Consider the following 26,582-nt stretch of genomic DNA (forward strand, 5'->3'; position numbering starts at 1 on the left):
AGCCTCACATAAAAGACGGGTTGCATCCACTCGGGCTAGGTAAAGAATCAAAGTGGGTTCACATCAAAACAAACAATGAAAGATTGAATTTTTGCTTTAAAATGAGTTGTTCTGAAAAGCAAAGAAGAACTATAAAAATGAGTTCACCACTTCACCCACTATGTTTGCTTTATGAGGCTAGCGTGGATCCGACTGCGGAGGTTGTGGTAGCCAGTGGCGAATTCAATTTTTTTTTCTAGTGGATTCACTGTTTTTAAATTCTTAGTTTCCATAAAAACCGTGCATAAAAATTTCAAGTCGGTTAAACTGTTCGGATCGGGTAATCCAAAGATTGGGCCCTTTATAGTATAGACAAGTGATTATATGTGGCAAAAAGGGTTGAGCGGGTACACGTAGTTTTACAGTATGGTGGTATATTTGTTTCGGGTAGGAATGGGTTTTTAACAAAACTTAGCACATGTCAATTTAAAATTAAGTATTAAAATGATTTAATCATCAAGTTAAAGATATACAAAATTGATAATTAAGTTTTAAGCCAGACAACTAAATTTGTATCATAATTAACACTGTATGATGAATGAGTCGTCAAATATGAGCAATGAGCAATGAGCACATAAACAATTAACAATTATGATATACCATAACCTATTCTATATAGATCAAACGACTTCCCTCATCCTTAAACACATGTTGTGGAAGAAAAAAAAACACTAACCAGAAAAGTGTATCAAACAGGTCGTTGTACATGGAGTGGCTTAGTATTAAAAAAAACAACATACTTTCTCCAAAGGGGAGTTGAACTCAGGTTTAGTGTGTTAAATGAAGAATCTTACCACCAAACCAAAGTTCATTTTGTGTATGCGTTCACTCAAGATTTTATATGTGGGTTCACTCCAATTTTTATATAGGCGTTCTACTATAAATCCGAAACTCGGTGGGTTCCCGTGAACCCGCAAGTTACATACTAGATCCGCCCCTGGTAGTAGCGACATATGACAACAATGTCAATGATGAAGTTCGTGTAGGTGAAGATGACAGAAGTGTCGGTGGTGACAACAATAGCTTCATAAGCTACACCATTAGATAACCTCTGTCAACATGATCATATATAGACGAGCGACACAATTTATCACATCCTAGTTTTTAATCTCTTAACCAACAAAAAATCTATATAAGTATTTGTTTTAGATATTATCTTAATAAAACCATGAACCAAACACACCTAAATCACAAGGAAACTATATGCAAATTACGACATATACAGGGACCAAAAACAAACCCTGACAATTGTACAATTTCCATACAAAACCTCTCTCTTCCCATTCACTCACACATTTCAAATTGCTGCTAATGGAGGTCCAATAACGATGATTTCTAGGGTTTTCGTCACAACAGTACCTTCATAACCTACATTGCCACCATCTCCGTCAACGATCAACGTTTGCCGTTTCAATTTCCGTTGCGTTTCGTGGTAGGTAGAGTCTAAAACGAAATCACACTTCAAAACACTCGTGATCTTCATGTAATCATGATCGCATTTTGTTTCTAGCTCTTTAAATCGTCTCATTTGCGTTTTGAGAAGTTAGGGTTTCTGAAAACCCTAATTTCACTGTACTTTTTAGGGTTATAGCTTCGGTTTGTTGATTAATCGCGTAATTATGGCGAGGAAGAAGAGAATGTCCAAACGAGAAGGTATATTTACTCTCATTTTGAGTTTTTTTTTTTTGGCTATAGTGCTTATGTGCATGTATGCTTCTGTGTTTTGATATTTATAGCTGAAGTCGATGAGACGATAGAGCTTGATGATAACGAAGACGAAGATCTCGGTGTGTAATTTCTGCATTATTTTGCATATTTTGTTTTATATTGTTTTTTATTAAAATTATCTTTTATATGCATGCCTAATGAAGAAGATAAAATGTTTTATTATTTACTTATTTTTTTTTATTAAAAGTATCTTTTATATGCATGTCTATTTATATTTTTTTATCGCTGCCATATAATGTTCTAATGTTATTTCTCTGTTATGTACCTCGGTTTGAGGTTTTTATACGAATGTGTTGTTTTGATTTGACCAGATGAGTTTGAGGTTGACGGATTCATAGTGGATGATGATGAAGATGAAGATGACCTGAAAATCGTCAGTAGTGGGAGTCAAAGGAAGAAAAAGAAGAGGTAGATTTTGTGTATATTGTTTGTTATTACTGTGTTACTGTCTTTCTAACTCTTGTTTTGCCAATTTTGCAGATCACAGAAGAATTTTTTTGTTGATGATGAGGATTACGAGCTTATTGAAGAAAACACTGGCATTCGTCGCTCAAAACATGTGAGTCTGTTGCCTTACTTCATAAGTCAAGTAATATTTCAACACTTGATATTTTTTTTCTTTTATAAGGTCTAATATTTTGTTTTTGAATTCAATAGGAAAGTAAGTTTAATCGGCTGAAGAAAGCAAGAACTAATGCTGGTGAAGGATCGTCAGGGTATCTTGACGATTTGTTTGGAGCGGATGATGGTAGTTTTTACATACTGGACCTTTTCATTTGATTGCAGTTAAATGGATGACTTGTATCATAATTTCTAATATCCCACAATTTGTAGATTCAATTCTAGACGGAAGTGATGAAGATGACATGACTGACTTTATTGTAGAAGATGATGTAGCAGATGAACATGGTGGTTCATCGAGGTAATGGTTTGCTGCTGAATAATAATATAAAAATGTTCGTTTAATTGTTTCACTATTGGTGCTTTTGCGTATAATGCGTCTAATGATAGGAAGAAAAAGTCAACACAGTCACCAGGAGCTTCTTCTAATGACATTTTTGGTGATCTTGATGAGTTTTCAAAAGTTAACAAATATGATGAGACCAGTGAGTTAAAGGAAGCAAAAGTTGAAGATGAGTTTGAACCAATTATCAATTCAGAGAAGTACATGACCAAGAAAGATGATCAAATTAAGAAGACAGACATTCCTGAAAGAATGCAGGTTTTTGTGCTAATAACATACATTCGCAAAGTTCCTATCATACACCTTTGATTTTGTTGATAATTATTTTAAGTTATTATTGTATGTAGATATCTGAGGAAGTCACTGGATCTCATTCGGCATTTGCTATGACCATAGACAGAGAGAGTAACTGGATTATTAATCAACTTAAATTGGCCAAAGGAGGTAGCAATACAACTGAAGAAGGAAATGAAAATGAGTTATCCACACTTAAGGAAGATATTAAAAGGTTCTTGAAGCTTGTTCACGTGGATAATTTTGATGTAAGTGTTAATCTTTAACTCAAATGGCAAACTGAAAACTACTTTAAATTGGTCAAACATGTTGAAAATATATGACTAGCTAAGAAGGAAACTGATGGAACGGTTTGAGACTCGCCCATAAGTGGATAAAACTTTTTAAAGCGTTTTATTCAATGAACTAGATAATCATTGAACTAATACAATATCTGTAATCATATTTGACACAAAAGTATATATCATATTTAGACAAAATGTCTTTTGGTTTGGCCTTACCAACTCGTACAAAATTATTGGTTTTGACCCATTGCTTGTTTACTCATCCTGTCTGTTTTGACATGGTTTCTATGTTTTTTTAAGTAGATGTGTGAAGTTTGTATTTTTTTCCACTTGTATCAGGTGCCATTTATTGCTATGTATAGAAAGGAGGAGTGCCAAAGCTTGTTTAAGGATCAAGAAGCTGATTTGGAGAATCAATATTCTTCTGATGAAAAACCAACACTGAGGTGGCACAAGGTATAAATGAAACTAAGTGAATTTTTGTTGGTAATATGTAAACGAATGCACAGAAAAGGTTTAAAACGAGATGGGGCATTTATGCAGGCGCTTTGGAATATCTTGGATTTAGACAGAAAGTGGTTACTCTTTCAAAAAAGGAAAAGTGCTCTACAACTGTACTACAATAAGCGGTTTGATGAAGACAGAGACATATATGATGAAACTCGCCTTCATTTGGATCAGAAATTCTTCGAGTCAATTATCAAGTTCTTAAATATGGCTGAAACAGAATGGGAAATCGATGACGTGGACGCCAAATTTAACCTTCATTTTCCACCTGGTGAAGTTGTAGTCAATGAAGGGGAATTCAAGAGGCCTAAGAGAAGATCACAGTATAACATTTGCACTGAAGCTGGCCTTCGGGAAGTTGCTATCAAGTTTGGTTATAGCCCTGAGGAATTTGGATTACTGATTTCTCTTGAACAAATGGTTAGTGATAAATTTTTATGCATCATTCGCTATATGAATAACTGAATGTAGATATTGATTCTGGTTTATTTATTTATGCAGAGAGATGAACCACAGAATGCTGTTGAAACCCCTGAAGATGTGGCATCAAGGTTTACATGTCCAACGTTTGATAACCCGCAAGCTGTGCTTGCAGGTGCTAGGCACATGGTATGGGAGATTGTTATTTGTTTACTAAATCCATGTTCTGTTATCACTTGGTTTTGAATCTTATGAATGCATTTTGATTTCTTATTTTAGGCTGCACTTGAGATTAGCAATGAGCCGTTGGTGAAAAAGCATGTTCGTGACTTCTTTATGGAAAATGCGACAGTATCAACAAGTCCCACTGCTGAAGGGAAGTTAGTTATAGACACGTATCATCAGTTTGCAGGAATCAAATGGTTAAAGGACAAACCACTAACAAAGTTTGATGATGCACAATGGCTTCTTATTCAGAAAGCCGAGCTTGATAATCTCATCCAAGTTTCTCTAAAGCTTTCTACAACTTCCCATGATAAGTTAATTAGTGATGCTAATGACTATTACCTCAGTACTGGCACTAGTGAATCTGTTGTACTATGGAATGAGCAACGAAAGCAGATTATAAAAGATGCATTTGATGGTTTCCTTCTACCTTCTATGGAGAAAGAAGCAAGATCCTTGTTAACAAGCAGAGCAAAAAGTTGGCTACAAATGGAATATGGAAGATTGCTAAGGGATAAAGTGTCGGTTGCACCTTATCAGAAGAAGGGATTTGATTCACCCAGGGTTATGGCATGCTGTTGGGGCCCGGGTAGGCCTGCAACAACTTTTGTGATGCTGGATGCTTTTGGTGAAGTTGTTGATGTGTTGACTGCTGGCTCTTTGAGTATACGTGGTCAAAGTGTTAACGATCAGCAACGCAAGAAGAATGATCAGTTACGAATTTTGAAATTCATGACAGATCACAAACCCAATGTTGTTATTTTGGGAGCTGTGAGTGTGCCTTGTAGCCGGCTGAAGGAAGATATTTATGAGGTTAGTGCATTTTTCTTAGATTGTGTTGGATTAATGTTTTTATAATGATTATGTGATACCGAATAATCTGAATTAGATAATAAAGTTAACCTTTTGGATCATTTAAGAAAAAAAGAAGTTAATATTATAACAACTTGTGAAACAGGGTTATATATTTCTCAACTAGGTAATACATAACCTTGTTTAATCTAGCATTCTAGCTACTTCTTTTTATGTAATTCTGTCTTTTTTTTTTCGTTTTTCTAATCATTTGTGTAGCGAAAGATATGCAAGACCTTTCATTCATATCATTTTGTTATCATTATCGCAGATAGTTTGCAAGATGGATGACGTGGATGGTCTAAGTGTTGTATATGGGGATGAGTCTCTTCCTCGCTTGTATGAAAATTTAGAAATATCATCTGTGCAGCTTCATTCTCGAACTGGTAAGTACTATTTGTGTAAAACAGATGTGTCAAATATGATTACAAAATTATATTATTTGAATGCTAATGCTGTCTTCTACAAAATTATATTATTTCAGGCATTGTTAAGCGTGCTGTTGCCCTTGGACGTTATCTTCAAAATCCATTAGCAATGGCTGCAACTCTTTGTGGGCCTGGGAAGGAGATATTATCATGGAAACTTAGTCCTTTACAGAGCTTTCTTACATCTAATGAGAAGTATGACGTAGTTGAACAAGTAATGATAGATGTCACTAACCAAGTGGGCCTAGATGTAAATTTGGCTATAAGTCATGAATGGTTATTTGCACCTCTACAATTCATTTCTGGGCTGGGACCCACAAAAGCTGCTTCTTTACAACGATCATTAGTGAGATCCGGTTCTATATACTCGAGAAAGGACTTGTTGAACCATAATCTTGGTAGGATAGTGTTTATAAACGTTGTCGGTTTCTTACGTGTTCAACGAAGTGGAAATGCTGTCAGCAGTAGTCAGTTGATTGATTTGTTAGATGATACTAGGATTCACCCAGAATCATATTGTATTGCACAAGAGTTAGCTAAAGATATATACCGTGCTGAAATAAACGATGATGCCATCATTGATGATGATGATGACATAATTGATATAGCTGTGCTTCACTTGAGAGAGAATCCTAGCTTGTTAAAGAGTCTGGAGGTTGACACGTATGCTAGCTCTAAGAAATTGGAGAATAAAAAAGATACAATAGCCCTTATAAAGATGGAATTGTTGCATGGTTTTCAAGATTGTCGAAGAGAATACGTGGAACCGAGTCAAGAAGAAGAGTTTTGCATGATTTCTGGTGAGACAAATAATTCACTTTCAGAAGGGAGGATTGTGCAGGTTACGGTTCGCCGGGTGCTACCTCAGAGGGCAGTCTGTAGTCTTGCATCAGGGTTGAGCGGGATGCTATACAAGGAAGATTTTAGTGATGATTGTAATGATGATGATGATTTGACCGATAAGTTAAAGGAAGGTCAAACTTTGACTTGTAAAATTAAGTCAGTTGTGAAAGATAGGTACCAGGTTTCTCTTAGCTGTAAGGAAAGTCATATGAAGAGTAATTGGTCTTCTGAGATTGATAAACCGGTGGATCCTTATTATAAAGAAGTTCGGGAAACTTTAGGGTCTGGAAATGACAAGCCTAATAAAGTGAAGGAGATAGCAAAGAAACTTTTTAAGCCAAGAATGATTGTTCATCCTCACTTCAAGAATGTTACAATTGATGATGCAATATATGTGAGTTTAATCAGTTTTCTTACTCTGTTACTCATAAATATATTATTTTTAAATTACTTTTTGTGTTCAATAATTTACTTATTTTCACAGTTACTTTCTGGGAAAGAATCTGGTGCGAGTATTCTTCGTCCTAGTTCTCGTGGACCCTCATACTTAACTTTGACACTCAAGGTTTACAATGGAGTATATGCTCACAAGGACATTCTAGAAGGTGAAAAAGACCAGAAGGATATTTCAAGCTTGCTTCGTCTCGGGAAAACATTAAAAATCGGAGATGACGTATTTGCGGATCTTGATGCGGTCAGTTTCTAACCATAATTTGATTCTCATATGTAATGTTTATGCAATCTGTGTTTAATTTTTTTTTTTTTTACAATTTTATATGCGCAGGTGATTACTGGATATGTAGATCCATTGGTGGCTAATCTGAAGAAAATGTTGGATTACAGAATGTTTAAGCATGGAACAAAAGCTGAAGTTGATGAGAGTTTAAGGAAGGAAAAAACTGAACACCCAATGAGAATTGTGTATTCTTTTGGTGTGTCTCATGAACATCCAGGGGCGTTTATCTTAACATACATAAGGACTTCAAATGCACATCATGAGTATATTGGGCTGTATCCGAAAGGGTTCAGATTCAGGAAACAGATGTTTCAGGAAATTGATAGATTAGTTGCTTATTTCCAAAAACACATTGATGATCCCCGTGAACCGGTCCGTCCTGTTTCAACTGGTGGCTGGGGTGGCTCTGACGATCAAGATGGCGGTGGCCGTGGACGGGGGAGAGGTCGTGGGCGGGGAAGAGGAAGAGGTCGTGGACGGAGAAGAGGAGATGACTCTGGAAATGATAACCAGGATTCAGGTTATGGAGGTGGCGGTAGTAGTTGGGGTGGCGGTGCAAGTGGGGGTGACAGTGGCGGCGGTGGTGGTGGTTGGAGTGGGGGAGGCGGAGGCGGTGGTGCAAGTGGAGGTGATGATGGCGGTGGTGGTGGTGGTTGGAGTGCGGGTGCAAGTGGTGGTGGTGGTGGTGGTTGGGGCAAGAAAAGCAACGATGATGCTTCTGGTTCAGGTGAGACAAAGATGGATGCGGATAGTGGTGGATGGGGTGCAAAGAAGAGTACCGAAGCAGGGGGCAGTGGTGGATGGTCTGGTGGTGGCGGTGGCGGAAGTTGGGGACATAAGAGTATTGGTGATACGAAGGGGGATACAGATGGCGGTGGTTGGGACACAAAGAGTACTGAAGCAGGTGGGGGTGGTAGTAGTTGGGGTAAGAAAAGCAACGACGATGCTTCTGGTTCAGGTGAGACAAAGATGGATGCGGATAGTGGTGGATGGGGTGCAAAGAAGAGTACCGAAGCAGGGGGCAGTGGTGGATGGTCTGGCGGTGGCGGTGGCGGAAGTTGGGGACAGAAGAGTACTGGTGATACGAAGGGGGATACAGATGGCGGTGGTTGGGGCACAAAGAGTACTGAAGCAGGTGGGGGTGGTGGCGGAGGCGATTGGGGGAAAAAGAGTAACGATAATGATTCTGGTTCTGGGGATGGCGGAGGCGGTTGGGGAAAAAAGGGTAACGATAATGATTCTGGGGATGGCGGTGGTTGGGGCGCAAAGAAGAGTACCGAAGCAAGTGGGGGTGGTGGATGGTCTGGTGGTGGTGGAGGCGGTTGGGGAAAAAAGAATGATTCTGGTTCAGGTGATACTAAGGGGGATGCAGATGGCGGTGGGTGGGGTGCAAAGAAGAGTACTGAAGCAGGAGGAAGTGGTGGATGGTCTGGTGGTGGTGGAGGTAGTTGTGGGAAGAGCAGTGGTGGTTTTGGTTCAGGTGATGCCAACATGGATGCAGATAATGGTGGGTGGGGTGGTAAGAAGAGTACTGAAGCAGGTGGGAGTGGTGGATGGGGTGGTTCTGATAATCAAGACGGTGGTCGTGGGCGAGGTAGAGGAAGGGGTCGTGGAAGAGGTCGCGGACGGGGAGGTGATTCTGATAACGATAATCAGGGTTTGGGTTATGGAGGCGGTGGCAGCTGGGATGGTGGTGGCGGAAGTGGCGGCGACGGTGGTGGTGGTTGGAGTAGTGGTGGGGGTGGCCGTGGTGGTAGGGGTGGCCGCGGTGGTAGGGGTGATTCTGATAACAATAATCAGGGTTCAGGCTACGGAGGTGGTGGCGGTTGGAGCAGTGGTGGGGGTGGCCGTGGTGGTAGGGGTGGCCGCGGTGGTAGGGGTGATTCTGATAACGATAATCAGGGTTCAGGCTACGGAGGTGGTGGCGGTTGGAGCAGTGGTGGGGGTGGCCGTGGTGGTAGGGGTGGCCGTGGCGGTAGGGGTGATTCTGATAATGATAATCAGGGTTCGGGCTACGGAGGTGGTGGCAGCTGGGGTGGTGGCGGCGGAAGTGACGGTGGTGGCGGTTGGAGCAGTGGTGGGGGTGGCCGTGGTGGTAGGGGTGGCCGCGGCGGTGGTGGTAGTTGGAGTGGTGGTGGAGGTGGCCGTGGAGGCGGTGGAGGTAGCTGGGGCGGTGGTGAGGGTGGTGGAGGTGGCGGTGCTAGTGGAGGTGGCGGTTGGAGTGGTGGTGCTAGTGGTGGAGGTGGCGGTGATAGTGGTGCAGGTAGTGGGTGGGGCAGCAAAAAGAGTACTGAAGGAGGTGGAGGTGGATGGTCTGGTGGTGGTGCAAGTGGCGGAGGTGGTGGAGGATGGGGTGGCAACCAGAAGAGTACCGAAGCAGGAGGAAGTGGCGGAGGTGGTGGAGGATGGGGTGGCAACCAGAAGAGTACCGAATCGGTAGGAAGTGGCGGAGGTGGAGGTTGGGGTGGCAACCAGAAGAGTACTGAAGTGGGAGGAAGTGGCGGCAGTTGGGGCCAGAAAAACAGTGAAACTTCTGGTTCAGGTGGTGGTGCTGACAAGGATGCTGCTGGTAACAGTGGGTGGGGAGGTGGTAGTGGTGGTGGTGGCAGAGGCGGCTGGGGGCAGAAGAAGGATGATGGAGATCATAACAGTGGATGGGGAGGTGGCAGCAGTAAGAAAAGCTCAGGTGGATGGTGATGGTAATAAAGTAGTAATGTTTGGAAATATCCTCCTTTTAATATTATTATTGTTGTTTTGAACTCTACTCTTTTAGAGGCTGGATGTATGTTTATTTGGACCCTGTTTCTATTGCATGTCTTGTTCAATGCAAAACTGTTCTAACTCTTGTTTAATTATCAACCTGATGAAACTCAAATCAAATCAAATCAAATCAAATCAGGTATTTACTTGCTTAATATTATAGTAATAACTATTAAATGAGTTACATAAATAGTTAATTATCTGGTGAAGGAAGGTTGGTGACGATGGTTCAGAATTCCACTATTGAAAATTACTTGATGACTGTCATTTTAAAATTTGTAGAAAGGTGTTAAAAGTCACCCTTGGAGAACATACAAATGGTATGAGATGAGACGGGTTCTATATTTGCCCTGAATAATTTATATCCAGTCCACTGCTTATCGTTAATTACATGTGTAGAATTTGTATTTTCCTATAAGAAAACCATATAAGTAATAGTAAGGATTGATTGGAACAAAAATAAAAAAACCGAGGCATAGCATACCTTCAAGTTTATTAGGTACATAATTTCAATTTCATACATATAAAGGTCAATTTAAAAATAAATATTCACTTTGAACACCAGTAACGAATTATATTTGACTATTTTCTTTTCTTTAATCTAATTTTTTGTTTCACTCGTTTGATTTAGTTTAGATAAATATAGTCAGACACATTTATAAATGTTTGTAATAACTAAAACGCCACACATAAAATTCTAATCATATTATAGCGTGTTAGAATTATCGGCAAAACCATGGAAGTGTCCAGAGTGTGCGTATACCCTAAAATAATTTAAAAGGTATATATATAGCTGCTACAAACTTATGCTCATCTAGAATCGAGTATGCTTCCCCCCTTTGTAAAAAAATGATGAAAGGCATGACGTATAACATTAATAATTCAAGCTTCTAAGAGAGGACAAATAATATACAACAATAATGGGTTATGAACAAGTATCTTTTTCTACATATGACAGACATCTTTTTATGCGTTATGTTTGTAACTTTAATTTAGAAGCATTCCGGGTGTTTTATCTTTATCATTTCCTTTTGTTTACTAGTGCGTATAATAATGTAATGATTTATTTTTCTGTCTAGGTAAGGCATTTAGTTTGTTGTAATAACAAATTATTGTTCTTCCAATATCTCCTCTCAAGTTGGAGCGTGAAGGTCACATACTGTATTTTAACTATCTTTTGTAAACCGATCAAACACTAATTCGTTTAAGTTTGCGTTTTAAAAGGAAAACCCAAATTGAGCACCTATAGTTGTCTAAGATGGCTAAAAAGTAATTTGCTTGTCTAATTGACGAAGTTCATCATCTTCCCTATATGTCATGATACAAGAGATTAAAACAATATTTAGTTTTAATGAAACTAATAGGAAAAAGATAATCTAGTGTCTTTAGCTTTGTGACATGAATCACATACTGTAGATATTGCTCAATCTTAAGGACTAAGTAATAATAATAATAATAATAATAATAATAATAAGGAAACAAAATAACACAATATTTTTGTTCCAATAATGATAATATATGACACCCTTAAATAATTTGTTCTCTGTTTCATTGTTACTGATATTCCTATGGAGGGTTTTTGATGCTGCTTTTGTCAATATTCATACCTTTAATACCTGATCATAATAATCGTCTTCTCTTAATTAATTCATACTCTTTCTGTATCTTCCGATCACCACAGGTACCGTTGTTTTATTATTAGTTTTACTTTCAATATACTGAACAATATATATGTATATCATTAATAATTTTAGACATGCTAATTTATCAAATATAAACTGTTCTGTTATTTAGAAATAACATAACCTAACCTAACATGATGATGAAAGTAAAGGAATAAGCTTACCAGCTTTATCAAATTATAAACTGGGCAAAACCCTAGGCTTTGGAGCTTTTGGTAAAGTTAAAGTAGCTATACATATTTTAACTGGGATCAGAGTTGCCATTAAGATTCTTAATTGGCAATCGATCGATGAATCCGGTGGAGAAAAAAGTATTATATTATAGGTTTTTGTTCATTAACTTGTCTGTTAATATTATATATCATGTATTCAAATATGTTGGTGAGTGTGTTTTCAGTGAGAAGAGAGATCAAAATAATGAGGCTTTTTTCGCATCCGTATATCGTTAGCCTTTTTGAAGTCAATCGAGACGCAAACAAAGTTATATGCGATCATGGAGTATATGAACTGCGGTGAACTGTTTGGTTATATAACCGAGAACCGTAGGCTTGAGGAGGATCAGGCTCGCCGTTTCTTTTAACAAGTGAGTAACATATGTTGCATTGTACTATATTTATGAAAATATTGAAAGAAGAGATTTTGATATGATAGTTGTTACTATGTGTAGAATATTTTAGGTGTTGAGAGTTGTCATCATCATAGGGTGGTTCATCGTGATCTTAAACCGGAAAACCTGCTTCTTGACTCGAAAGGTAACGTTAAAGTTGCTGATTTTAGTTTGGCTAATGTTATGCGGGACGTGCATCTTTTGAAAACAACTTGTGGCCATCTTTAATAATTAGGGCTACCGCAAGTTGTTTTCAAAAGATGCCCGTCCCGCATAACATTAGCCAAACCAAAATCAGCAACTTTAACGTTACCTTTCGAGTCAAGAAGCAGGTTTTCCGGTTTAAGATCACGATGAACCACCCTATGATGATGACAACTCTCAACACCTGAAATAATCTACACATAGTAACAACTATCATATCATAATCTCTTCTTTTAATATTTTCATAAAAATAGTACAATGCAACATATGTTACTCACTTGTTGAAAGAAACGGCGAGCCTGATCCTCCTCAAGCCTACGGTACTCGGTTATATAATCAAACAATTCACCGCAGTTCATATACTCCATGATCACATATAACTTTGTTTGCGTCTCGATGACTTCAAAAAGCCTAACGATATGCGGATGCGAAAAAAGCCTCATTATTTTGATCTCTCTTCTCACTGAAAACATAACCACCAACATATTTAAATACATGATATATAACATTAAGAGGCAAGTTAATGAACAAAAACTAGTCATAATAATAATACCTTTTTCTCCACCGGATTCATCGATGGATTGGCGATCAAGAATCTTAATGGCAACTCTGATCCCAGTTAAAATATGCATAGCTACTTTAACTTTACCAAAAGCTCCAAAGCCTAGGGTTTTGCCCAGTTTATAATTTGATAGAGGTGGTAAGCTTATTCCATTACTTTCATCCATCATATCTTAGGTTATGTTATGTTATTTCTACATAATAACAGAACAATTTATATTTTATAAATTAGCATGAGATTATGTGTATATATATATATTGTTCAGAAGGAGTACATTGTTCAGCAAAGTTTTATGCTCAATAATATTTAATAACAAAGTTTTTGGGTAATATTTAGTAGCAAAGTTTTATATCCCACCCCAAACCAACCCATACACACCCCTAATACAAATGGTATGAGATGAGATGGGTTCTATATTTGCCCTGAATAATTTATATCCACTGCTTCATGTGTAGAATTTGTATTTTCCTATAAGAAAACCATATAAGTAAATAGTAAGGATTGATTGGACCAAAAATAAAAAAAACCGAGGCATAGCATACCTTCAAGTTTATTAGGTACATAATTTCAATTTCATACACATAAAGGTCAATTTAAAAACATATATCCATTTTGAACACCAGTAACGAATTATATTTAACTATTTTTTTTCTTTAATCTAATTTTTTGTTTCACTCGTTTGATTTAGTTTAGTTATAATATAACACAAATTTATAAATGTTGTAATAACTAAAACGCCACACATAAAATTCTTATCGTATTTTAGCATGTTAGAATTATTGGTAAAACCATGGAAGTGTCCAGAGGGTGCGTATACCCTAAAATAATTTGAAAAAGTATATGTATACCTACAAATTTATGCACATTTAGAATCGAGTATGCTTCTCCTTTTTGTAAAAAAAATGATGAAAGCCATGACGTATAACATCAATAATGCAACTTCTAAGAGAAGACAAATAATATACAACAATAATGGGTTATGACAAATATTTTTTCTACATATGACAGACATCTTTTTCTGCGTTATGTTTGCATCTTTAATTTAGAAGCATTGCTTGTGTTTTGATTTTTATCATTTCGTTTTGTTTAGTAGTGCATATAATAATGTACAGATTTATTTTTCTGTCTACGTAAGACATTTAGTTTGTTGTAAATAACTAACGAAGAGAATAAATAATACTCATATTTTCCAAAAGCTCTCATGATACACTAAACTCTCATCCAATGCTACATCTAATAGGGGAATTAAACTAAACACTATACATAATTTAGAAAAAAAGGAAACAATATAACAACATATTTTTCTTCTATCTCCCTATCAAGTTGGAGCGTGAAGGTCACAGACTGTATTTTAACTATCTTTTGAAAACCGATCAAACAATCACTCGTTCAAGTTTACGTTTTAAAAGGAAAACCCAAATTGAGCGTTGTAGTTGTCTACGATGGTTAAAAGGTAATTTGCTTGTGCAACTGACGAAGTTTGTCATCTTCCCCATGTGTCACGATGCAAGAGTTCAAAACAATATTTAGTTTTAATGAAAGGTAATCTAGTGTCTTTAGCTTTGTAACATGAATCACATACCGTTGATATTTGCTCAATCTTAAGGACTAAGTTATAATAATAATAATAATAATAATAATAATAATAATAATAGAAAAAATGAAACAAAATAACAAAATATTTTTGTTCCAATAATAATAATAATAATAATAAAGGAAACATAATAAAAAAAGGAACAAAAATAACCAAATATTTGTGTTCCAATAATAATACGAGAATGTTAACGTACAAATGATATTAACATACTGAATGTGAAAATCAAGTAGAATAATTTACCTATTCTAATAAAGTAAAATAATTGTGACACGTGTCAGTTTGTGGTTAATCCTTACAATTTTTTCCCTCCAAAACTTATATATGGCAAATATAAAAAATTATTCACTTTCCTTTTACACTCTATTTATATTATATCTAATTAAATTATTCACTTTTATTTAAATTCTATTTGTATTATATCTATACATTTTTATACAAATAAATATTTACATATTATACTAATGTACATTGTTAGAATATATTTCACAACATATTTGATGAAATTCAAAAATCTACAACAAACCATGTTTATTAAATATTGAAAATTTGTGAAAGACTTTAGCTATATCTTTTACATCGAAATGCCTCATTGTTTTAAATTTTCCTTCAGTGGCATTGCTTCATTATCGTATACCGATTATAGAACAACCTATTCTCGATTTAAAAGGCAAATATATTTGATGATATAATACGACTATATTTGTAATACATATTTTTTACATAATATAAAGAGGCTTAGTTATCTTTTTTTTATTTTTATTAAATTATTTATTGTAATTTATACATTAATTTATCCCGTGTAATACACGGGTTTCTAAAGCTAGTTATATATACAAGGAGAGTAATTATGTAATTACATCATATGATTCTCACGTTTTGTACGTTAATTTCAATTGTATTTGATCCAAACCCATCATAATACATGCCACCCTTAAATAAACTTTCATGCGTGACGTTTGTTCTCTGTTTCATTATTACTGATATTCCAATGGAGGGTTTTTGATGCTGCTTTTGTCAATATTCATATTCATACCTTAAATAATAATCTTAAATATCTCATAATAATCATCTTCTCTTAATTGATTCATACTCTCTGTATCTTCTGATCACCACAGGTAACGTTGTTTTATTACTTTCAATATAGTGAACAATATATACACACACACACATAAATAATTTGTCATGCTAATTTATCAAATACAAACTGTTCTGTTATTATGTAGAAATAACATAACATAACCTAAGATATGATGGATGAAAGTAATGGAATAGGCTCACCTCTATCAAATTATAAACTGGGCAAAACCCTAGGCTTTGGAGCTTTTGGTAAAGTTAAAGTAGCTATGCATATTTTAACTGGGATCAGAGTTGCCATTAAGATTCTTGATCGCCAATCCATCGATGAATCCGGTGGAGAAAAAGGTATTATTATTATGACTAGTTTATGTTCGTTAACTTGCCTCTTAATATTTATTATATCATGTATTCAAATATGTTGGTGGCTATGTTTTCGGTGAGAAGAGAGATCAAAATAATGAGGCTTTTTTCGCATCCGCATATCGTTAGGCTTTTTGAAGTCATCGAGACGCAAACAAAGTTATATGTGATCATGGAGTATATGAACTGCGGTGAATTGTTTGATTATATAACCGAGAACCGTAGGCTTGAGGAGGATCAGGCTCACCGTTTCTTTCAACAAGTGAGTAATATATGTTGCATTATCAAGTATATAATGAAAATTAATATGATATGATAATTGTCACTTTATGTAGATTATTTCAGGTGTTGAGAGTTGTCATCATCACAGGGTGGTTCATCGTGATCTCAAACTGGAAAACTTGCTTCTTGACTCGAAAGGGAACGTTAAAGTTGCTGATTTTGGTTTGGCTAATGTTATGCGGGACGGGCATCTTTTGAAAACAACTTGTGGTAGCCCTAATTATGCTTCACCAGAGGTAAAGATTTTTAGTCCACGTGGCGTATGTTTACAACTAGGATGCCATGTCAGCAAACCGACGTTTTTTTATGTAGGTCGTCTCAGGGCGACTTTATGTGGGTCCTGAAGTTGATGTTTGGAGTTGTGGAGTTATATTGTATGCTCTTCTGTCCGGTTGTCTTCCTTTCGATGATGGGATGATACCGGTTCTGTATGAAAAGATTAAGGTTTTTTTTTTCCTTTTTTTTCTTAAAATAAAACTAATACTGACATGAAGTTTGTTACTTGTTGTTAGAGTGGAATATTTACGTTTTCAAATTTCTTTTCTTTTGGAGCACGTGACTTGATCAAGCGGATGCTTACTGTTGATCCGGTTAACCATATAACTATTCCTGAAATATACAAGCATCCATGGTTTCAAGTAGATCTTCCACAGTACATTGCAGACCACTCCCTTAATACTTCATGCAATGCAAGAAAGGTATTAAAAATTAATATAATTATCCAACTCACACTCACGCAGTTAAAACATTCGGTTTGTCTTTTATGACAAACGGGCCGGATTGAGTCTGCAAAGTCTGCAAACAGCATCTTAAATCATTTTATACAAAGATTTAGACTAATATTTGCTCTGTCATCATATGCATATGCATAAGTTGTCTATAATAAGTTTAAAAATGCACTAAAATGACTTGTTTATCTACATTTCAAGGTTGATGTTCGAGTTTTAGAAGAAATGAATAACTTGGGATTTAATGTTCAAGAAGTGATCAGGTCTTTGAATAACATGTGGCAAAATCAGGTGTTAAAATTTCTCTACTGTTCGAATTCCAGTTAATATCTTAACTGCAAAATTGAGACTGCCTTTTATTTTTCTTTCAGGCAACAGTTTCATATTGTATATTATTGCATTGGCGCTTGAATAACCGTACTTCCCATGAAGCCAATCTTCTAGGATCCTTGGTACTTAGACTCATTTCTTTTGTAATTATTAATTACAAAATTTAAGTAGTTCTTGGAACTGATAAATAATTTTCATGTTCAGATAATCAAATTCTGCTTCGAAGTATATGATTATTTAGGGTCGAATATTTAGTTCATCAAAACTTATTCTGAAAGAGAAAATTAAATTATCTATTTGTCCATTAATTTTGAAGTAATTTGTAATACTTTTACTTTTATCTCACAAATTCTCTCTTTTTTTCTTTACAAGATTCTCTGTTTTGGTAATCATGTATTATTTTCTTAAATAATCAAAATTTATTAAACATTGAAACAACTGAATATCTTTCTTTTTTATTCTTTTAGCCATCGGAAGGCACAGATCGTCGAGATATTTATGTAAGACCGGTTTTTCCTGATCAAGGCAAGTGGGCGCTTGGATTTGAGGTGATTCTCTTATTTATGCATTTATCATTTTTGTACTTTCAGTGGGTGAAAATTATATTTTATGAACAATTAATGTGTCAAATATGATTACAAAAACTATATCGTGTCATTGATAATCCGACATATTGAATACAATATTTAGAAGGTTTTATAGAACTTTTGATTATGCATTGTTACATCAATGCAGTCTTGTTCATCGCCACATGAAACTATGAGAGATGTTTTAACCGTTTTCAAGAGTTTAAACGTGCAATGGAAGAAGGTCGGGCCCTACAACGTGAAATGTTTGTGGAAGCCATCAGTTCAACGGTATTCTTTGCCAAACGGAATTGATAGAATAACTCTAGAAGACATCAACTGTGTGAATGGGCCACTCAAGACTTCAAACAATGAAACATTTGGTTTATGTGATGCTGTCAAGTTTGAAATTCAGGTAAGTAATCTGAATATACAAATACACAATCTGACGTGTGTATTATTAAAATCTGACGTGTATGTTTTGGTTGGATCAGCTTTACAAGGGCAGTGCAGAGTCTTATGTTTTGGATTGGCAAAGAGTTTACGGGGCTCCGTTCTTTTTATTGAAGTTTGCGCTGCATTTCGTGCATGTGTGACTGCATAACCATCATGTTCGCTTTAACATCCACTTGAAACATGATTAAAGACTTCTTTTGGTATAACACATTACAAGAAAAGAATAACACCATCCGTTCTTGGATATCCTTATGATAAAAAACATCGTCGAGTCCCAACATAATTTTTACAGGTAGAACAAATGTTTACAAGTATAAGCATGGAGAATTAAAACTCCAAGCTCATGACTGTCAAATAAATGTTTGCAAAAACATTAGAAAAATGTCTACACTTAAAAAATAGAGGTCATTCGTCACACCAAATCGCCCCGGTGCTAGTAAATTCTCTATGCTGTTGAAACGGGTCGAAGAAACACCACAATTACTGTTATATTATCATTACTGCCACACTGAGCAGCCTCCGTCGCCAGTCTCTTGGCACACATTCCTGGCTCTTGCACCGTGTTCTTGATTATCTTAATAACTTCAAGATTACTTACAACATCCCAAAGTCCATCACTAGCTATCACCTGACATAATCAAAACCGACGCATTGATTAAAAACTATATTATTATTATTACTATTACTGTTATATTAATCATTTTTCGCATTGACCGTTGCCCTTTAGACTATGCTTTTATTTAGCTTGTTAAGAGATAATATACCCCATATTGACCTGTTCATAAGCAAAAAGGTAAAAAAATGCCACCTTTAACATTTTGCCATTTTTGTTTTGTTTTGGGTAAAACATTAAATTATAAATTTATAATATGTTGCAAATAATAAAGTGAAAACACACTAAGATCATCATACCAGATATTCATCATCATCTGAAAGTATAGTCTCGGTAACTTCTGGTTCAGCAGTTACCCACGGCTTCAGATCATCATCACCAATAGAACGTGTAACCTATACATATGATTAAAACGTTACATACTTTAATAATATTCGACCCATTTATAAGTAAATAAATGAAAGAAATGGCACCTGTAGGGCAGCAGGACCAACCCTCCAAGTATCATGCTGCCATTTGACTTGACCTCCTAGGCCCGTAACACGTTCTCTCTCTTCAAGAAAACTTGCAACATGGTCCTACAAAAGGTAAAAATATTAATAATAACTGCATACAAGTCAAGAAATATGTTGACTATTTGGGCATTTCGTATAATAAATATGGATTAAGTAACAACTAACAACCTTACTAAGAGGATAAGGAGAACCTGCCCGACATAATATCGCCCTGCAATCGCCAGCATTAGCAACATAAAGCCTGTTTTGAACTATAAGAGCAGCAATTGCTGTACAACCAGGATGATAATCTTTCTGGATAAACGCCTTCAATTTATGTTGATTATTTAATTCCTTTCTAAACGCGACATCTGTGTTGATGAATGCTTCTTTGAGTGCTTCTGCAGGGCTGTATCATTATTATTAAAAAAAGATTAGACATAAATTTTCTTCTCAAACTGAACAAAATAAGTACTAGATTGTCTCAAAGATGGCATGTTGGATTGTCGGTTGGAACAGGTCATTACAGTCGGGTTGACCCGTTTAAAAGCAAACGGGTCAACATTGCCACTTGTAAGCAAAACCATACAAACCTGCTGTTGCAATCCAGAGTTTGCAATAGTCTTGGTAGAGCTCGGACAGAAAATTCAGCAGCTGCAGCACCTGCACACACCCGATGGTAATAATAAAATCACTATTATTGAAAAGAACAATCATAGTTGAACCCATATTGTGTCCATGTGTACCTCGATGACCATCAAAGATTCCAAATATATGAATATCATCTTCATTCCACAAACGGGGCATAAGAAAATGTGTATCTTCCATTGTCTCTCGTCTTCCACATGTAGCAAAGGATCCCCAAGATAAAACCGGAGCGTATAATGAAGATTTATCAAAACTACCCCAACTTTTCACATCAAAAGCGCTTTCATAATCGGTCTTCAAGATATTATCACCTTGAGAAAACCAGTTGATGTTCTCTTTAAATGGTTGAACCGTTGATGATTCAGTGACAGTATTCCCATTAACTGTGAAGATCTTGTTATTTCCAGTTATTAGATTGAGTTCTGTGATTATATCATCAAATGAAGGTCGGTTGTGGGTGTCGGTATCCCAGCATCTTTGGATTAGAGATAGTAATCTTGGTGGAGCACCTGATTCGGGTCCCGCAAGAGCCGGTCTGAGTCCTTCAGATACAACAGCTGCTGTGAGTTGTTGCTCGGTGTAGTTCATTTCCAGCACCGTGTGAGCCTGCCAGAACGGAATCTTGTTATTCAGAGAGGCAAAGAAAAACGTGACAATATGATAAAGAAGATATTATTTTCACATATCTTGGTCAATTAAAAGTATGCCTTACAATGAAGTGTGCCAAATTCAAAACATAGCTAGAACTGGTATATAACATTACACAAAATTACATTAAAAAAATTACTAACCTGTGCTTCAGTGCGAAGATCAGTATATGGGATGACACCTGTAAGAAGTTCACTGTAATGGGTTAAGATTGAAGTTTTATGTTTCTATTCATACATGAAGGAAAGATAATTTAAGTTGGTATCCTAAATCTCAAGAGAGATTTACCTTAGTAATACCAAATTATTGGTACGGTTAAAAGAGAACTGTACAATACATTAAGTTGGTTAAAAGAGAACTGTACAATAATTTAAGTTGGTTAAAAGAGGAAGATGATAACAATTATGGTATATGTTATATCTATTTTGATCATACCCTAAACAGTTTGGATAGATTACTTGGTGGTATTGTTGTGTGTGTGGGTGTGTGCAGACACGTGTATATTACTCGATAGCTTCTTTATTTAGAATCGTTAGCACACATTTGATGGATTTAGTAATTTTCCTTTCGATACAAAAAGTTCTCGTGTGCATAAAAAAGGTAAATAACATAGGAGGAAATGGATTTCTGGTTACAGAGACTTTTCGTTTAAAGTAGGATATCACTGAGATCAAATCACTTTATATGTAAATATATGTTCCAACTAAAACAGTGAATGGCAACTGTATGAGTGGTGCAATATGCTAGTGATTACTTTAGCAGTGATCTACCAATAAGTTAAGCTGATCCTTAGCTCAGTTCTAGAATTGGTAATAATTTATTCCACATAAGCGCGTCACAATATGGGAGTTGGTGGAACTTATTGAAGGTTTAATAGGGCATACATCATAAAATAGTTTCCCTTGTCAAACATAGATACTTATAATTATATTATAATATTACGGTTTAGTTGAATACGGGCCCGTAGGCACAACTGCACAAGATATGTTTCTCTAGGATTTATTTCTTATATACTGTGTAAATGTCTAAATATGGTTTATCTCGGTTCCTTTTTGCATATTTTGTAATGCTAAGATTACCTATTTGCCCATACCATCCCTTACATGCTATTAATGATAATTGCATCTGACCCACAGGTTTCTATTAGCTCATCCATAGGGTATTATACTTAAAACAACCAATTAGTAGTCAAAGTGTCTAATCCTTCTAATAAGCTACATATAAAAAGTTTTCGTATGAATGACGGAGTTTAGGAAAGCTTTTAACACTACAAACGGACTATCTAGCTACTAATTTCATATAGATACGGTAAACTGTAATATCAATATCATGTTGTGATATATGATTCAGATTGTCGTATGATTCTTACTTGATTGTTATCCCAAAACTGTACACGTCTGATTTTTCAGTATGAATCTCTTTCCTCAATACTTCAGGAGCCATGTAAATAAGAGTACCTACCATATCCTTCTTATGAAAACCACCAGTCGGCTTGCCTGATGATTTCCAGTTCTCCAATGTAACTTTTTTAAGATCTTGTTTATATTCAGACAAACCAAAGTCTGCAAGATGTGGCCTCATGCTTTTGTCAAGCTGCATCAAAACAACATATCAAACTGTGACTAGATTATAAACATATCAACACTTTGAGATAATATAACTGCAATGACTTACAAGAACATTTGCTGGCTTCACGTCTCTATGCACAATTCCAATGTTATGAAGATACTGCAAAGCACTTGCTGCAAAATGATTATCCAATGATATAATCAGATAATAAAAATCACTGACTCAGATTTGCATAACCAAACATTTGAAGATGCATAATCAGCTAATAAAGTAGAAATCGGTTGTTAAAGTACTGCAAGTGTTAACTTTACCTAACTGTTTGGTGATCATAAGTGCTTGGTCAATACTCGGGCTCCATTCTTCAACATGCAACTTCTGAGAAAGATTTCCAAACTCATAAAACTTGAAGAAGAACATGTAGCTCGGTGGCCTTGCATGTGCTGCCACCAACGTCGCAATACCTTCATGATCTAACTTGCTTCAAGTCCCAAATCATACAAACAAATTAAACATCAAAAACAGTATTGTAAAGATCACAAGTAGTACCCGATTAATTGTTATGCTACCAATTCAATTTCACCTAACCGGACCAACAAATCGGCCCAAAGTATTTAGCCACAAACCCAAGTTCCCAACCTGATCCGTGAATTAATATGTTAATATTTGAACATTTTCTCATTCATTTAGTTTACGTTTAATTGTTTATGTTTGGAGCATACCATGTGAACTTTAAAGTAGGGATGTGCACAGTTCGGTTTGGGTCGGTTTAGGGTTAAAACCAAACCAAAAACTGAAATTTCGGTTTTTGAAAAAGTTCGAAGAAAAAAAGAAATATTATTTTTGAAACTGTTCAGTTTCGATCTTTTCGGTTTCAGCTTTTTTGTTTTCGTTTTGGTTTCGGTTCAGTCTCGGTTTATTCAGTTTTTGCCATTTGAGCTTAAAAGTTTTAGGTTGAATTTTTTTTTTTGCCAAAATATTGAATTTAGTGTGTGTGTGTGTGTGTGATTTTGAAAAGTTTTATATAAAAGTTCACATAAATACTTTAAAGTACTTATGTGAACTTTTACATTTAACTTTTCAATATTTCACACACACATATATATATATTTCTGAAAATTTACCTACAAAAATTCCAATCCAATTAATCCCCATTAATCTCTAGTCAGTACGTCACCGCCCGACTAGCGTCTAACAATTTCTAAAACACTGATGAAAACATCAAACAGTTGGTGTGCAACGTAAATTTAAACTCCAATTACAAAACTTTACAACAACAAGTAACACAAACCAAGTATAAACCCATGTTCCAACATAATATTAAAGAATAACCAAACTGACCATAACAACTGCAATTCCTTATGGAACTTATTAATGTCATCAGAAGTCGATAAAACCGGTTTCTTAACAGCAACTCTTTCCCCATCCAAGGTTGCGTCATAAACAACACTCTCACCTCCTAAAAATGTAAACTTGAATATCTTTCATATGCTAGTAATTCGTTACAATTTTAATTAAAAATATGAAATTGTGCATACTATAATATACATAATACATACCTCTTGCAATTGGAAGCAAGATTGTGTGTGAAGAAGGAAGAAGATGCAGAGGAATTGAATCGCTGGTGCAGCAGCCTCTGATGCAAGTATTAGGATGAATGATTTCAAGAACCATGTTGGTTTTGGTTTTGGTTTTGGGTTTGGGTTTCAAGAGTAAAATGTAAATAATGATTGGTGTGTGTATTATATAATATTATATATTAGTATGCAGGTAGTGTTGGTGGGAAAGCATGTGAACGTTGTTACATCAAGGTTCATGTTTTTTTTATTCATTTACATTTTGGGTAAGATAATTTTGTGTTACCAAACTAGTCACATTTTTTTCTAACGAGATGGTTTATAGAAAATATTAGTTATAGAAAGTTTTTTTTTATATTTAGAAAATAAAACATATGCTATTGTGGATAATATGGACATATCTGTCCATATCATAGATATATGTTTTTTTAACAGCATATACTCTACTTCTATTATCACTAAACTTGTATACTACATGATTTAAATCCTTAGGTTAGGAGGTTACACTGTTAGACCATGTGTCGTGGAGGAACAATATTCGACATGTGACGTCACGTTGGCAGGAGACAATTTTTTATTTTACGGTGTGGTGGTTTGTAGCACAAAATCGCCCTAAAAGTGTCCAATAATAATATATAATATAATTATTTTTCCAAGTTGAACGACGACATTCCCCCCCCCCCCCCCCCCCACACACACACAAAAAAAATTGCTTAGGGGGCGGTGTGGAGAGCGATTTTCACCCAAAATCGCCTCACTACACACAGCTTTATTATCTAAAAGTCCATGTAGATATACATAACCGTTGAAATACTCGAATAAAGTTGCCAGCTTTGGTTAATTTGAATGACTACATATGAATTCATTAAGTTTCTTTAAACATTGAAACATCAAAACTAATTATAAGATAGAAAAAAAAAACTTGTTGGATCCATCATTGATCAAGTTTCTTTAAGCATTTAAGCATTACAAACTAGTTGAGTCCATCTATATGACGGTGATGTGACACGAAAAATGTGTTTTTAGTCACGCCATCACGGATGCCCCAACCCATAACTTTTCTTTACTCTGAGTTTAATTGTTAGTGGAAGAGAATCGATTCAACACACTTAAGTATAACTAAGACTAATTTCTTTGCATACAAATTGAAATGATACTTTGATCAGTCAAAATACAAATATACGTTTGATTATTATTGTCAAATCCTTAAATTTATAGCTTTTGAATTCTCAATTATGGTCCAGTTCATAAGTTAAAAATATCATCAAGGCTTAGTCCAGCCCACATAATATTTAAAGTTATGAGCCAAGCCCAAAAAGTATAATACGTCATTAACCATTTTATTTTTTAAATTTTAACTTAAATCACATCATCACTTGAGTTCCTTTACGTTTAAAGGTTTGGATGTAGGTTTGTGCCACTGATTTTATTTACTATAACTCAAATCCAAGTTGTTGTTAATGAGGTTATTACTTGTTAAGTAAGGAAACACATATATTAATTACTATATTATTTCATTTTATTATATTTATAAAGTCCTTTGATTGTGGCTTAAAAACGAAAATGGACGTTTTTGTTCATTATTTTCTTCTATCTTCTTGGTTGAATCACATATGTTGAGATATTCGATAAACTGAGAAATAATATTGTATTATTTGTTCTAGAAAATCACTTTATAGACGAAACTATGACTATCTTATACGTGTCATTCGTAACATATCGACCATCTTTCTCTCACCATCCTCTCATGTAACATACATCTTTCATTTCTTCCTCTTATTGTCATGCATCAAAACTTGTTTAGCTTTTGTCCCGGGACTTTTGTCACGCACTCACACCACAAGATACTACAACTCTATTTTTAGAGGCTTTTGAATATGGTTTTAAAGTTAGCCTTTGGTTTGAAATTGTTGATATAATGAATTCGATTATTACATTATAGAGGAGTATGTTGTATCAATGTTGGATACTATTATACTGATGTAAGTCAATAATCATGATATCTTCAAAGATCACTTAAAATAGATATGCTAGATGTGGCTAACGGGTAAAACATAAGAAAAACATTTTTTGTGCCTTTAGGCAAACTTGTATGCATGTAGGCCCCACATACACGGTTTTTGGAATACAAGTCTTGTACTAGAAAGTAGATATGCATGTTTAGATCATCATCCATTTTGTATATATCTTCATGTACAAAATTATTTATGGGCTTGCTGCCACTCTAATAATATAAACATGTGTTTGTTGCATGTGTAAATATGGTCGCGCTAATAACTAATAAGATATAGCCATTTAATGCATTACTTGTTTATGTGATCGTTTGTTCTTCGATATTTTAGGTATTTTCTGTTCTTGCTTATGAATTTATATATTGTGGTAACGTCTAAAACCTCTATAAGACGAGAATCTTTTGTTTGTTTAACCAATAACTTTAAAAAATTATAAAATAACCCCGGGACATTGAAAAATCACACTTTAACACTTAAACGTGACAAACTAAAC

At 35.4% G+C, this 26,582-nt stretch overlaps 2 protein-coding genes and 2 pseudogenes across 4 annotated transcripts; 2 read left to right on the top strand and 2 right to left on the bottom strand.

Annotated features, from left to right (window-relative positions):
• Positions 1-1,324: 1,324 nt before the first annotated feature.
• LOC143560441 (transcription elongation factor SPT6-like) lies at positions 1,325-9,572 on the top strand. The gene is made up of 18 exons (XM_077048743.1): positions 1,325-1,475; positions 1,587-1,692; positions 1,776-1,826; positions 2,079-2,175; positions 2,248-2,326; positions 2,425-2,515; positions 2,602-2,689; positions 2,779-2,989; positions 3,079-3,273; positions 3,649-3,765; positions 3,853-4,236; positions 4,318-4,425; positions 4,516-5,274; positions 5,585-5,699; positions 5,798-6,978; positions 7,069-7,278; positions 7,369-9,519; positions 9,555-9,572. The coding sequence occupies exons 2-18, from the start codon at positions 1,659-1,661 to the stop codon at positions 9,570-9,572; spliced, it is 5,889 nt and encodes a 1,962-aa protein (XP_076904858.1). The 5' UTR covers positions 1,325-1,475; positions 1,587-1,658.
• A 3,021-nt stretch (positions 9,573-12,593) lies between these two features.
• Positions 12,594-13,301, bottom strand: LOC143560442 (SNF1-related protein kinase catalytic subunit alpha KIN10 pseudogene; annotated as a pseudogene). The gene is made up of 3 exons (XR_013140121.1): positions 13,127-13,301; positions 12,852-13,036; positions 12,594-12,767 (listed from the first exon to the last, which is right to left on the bottom strand). The product of XR_013140121.1 is annotated as an SNF1-related protein kinase catalytic subunit alpha KIN10 pseudogene (transcript).
• A 2,681-nt stretch (positions 13,302-15,982) lies between these two features.
• LOC143560452 (SNF1-related protein kinase catalytic subunit alpha KIN10-like) lies at positions 15,983-18,710 on the top strand (annotated as a pseudogene). The gene is made up of 10 exons (XR_013140123.1): positions 15,983-16,152; positions 16,245-16,431; positions 16,505-16,687; positions 16,764-16,895; positions 16,964-17,149; positions 17,381-17,470; positions 17,551-17,631; positions 17,977-18,057; positions 18,245-18,490; positions 18,570-18,710. The product of XR_013140123.1 is annotated as an SNF1-related protein kinase catalytic subunit alpha KIN10-like (transcript).
• A 58-nt stretch (positions 18,711-18,768) lies between these two features.
• LOC143560451 (protein kinase and PP2C-like domain-containing protein) lies at positions 18,769-24,213 on the bottom strand. Its single transcript, XM_077048752.1, has 12 exons — positions 24,060-24,213; positions 23,842-23,959; positions 22,815-22,981; positions 22,609-22,676; positions 22,304-22,527; positions 21,078-21,129; positions 20,385-20,892; positions 20,232-20,301; positions 19,828-20,047; positions 19,618-19,722; positions 19,444-19,539; positions 18,769-19,159 (listed from the first exon to the last, which is right to left on the bottom strand). Exons 1-12 carry the CDS (start codon positions 24,172-24,174, stop codon positions 18,977-18,979), a joined length of 1,926 nt encoding a protein of 641 aa, XP_076904867.1. The 5' UTR covers positions 24,175-24,213; the 3' UTR covers positions 18,769-18,976.
• Positions 24,214-26,582: the final 2,369 nt, after the last annotated feature.

This window comes from Bidens hawaiensis, unplaced genomic scaffold (genome assembly GCF_021521415.1).
Source record: "Bidens hawaiensis isolate Kalapana, Puna unplaced genomic scaffold, B.hawaiensis_p1.1 tig00020332_1, whole genome shotgun sequence".
NCBI classification, from domain to species: domain Eukaryota; kingdom Viridiplantae; phylum Streptophyta; class Magnoliopsida; order Asterales; family Asteraceae; genus Bidens; species Bidens hawaiensis.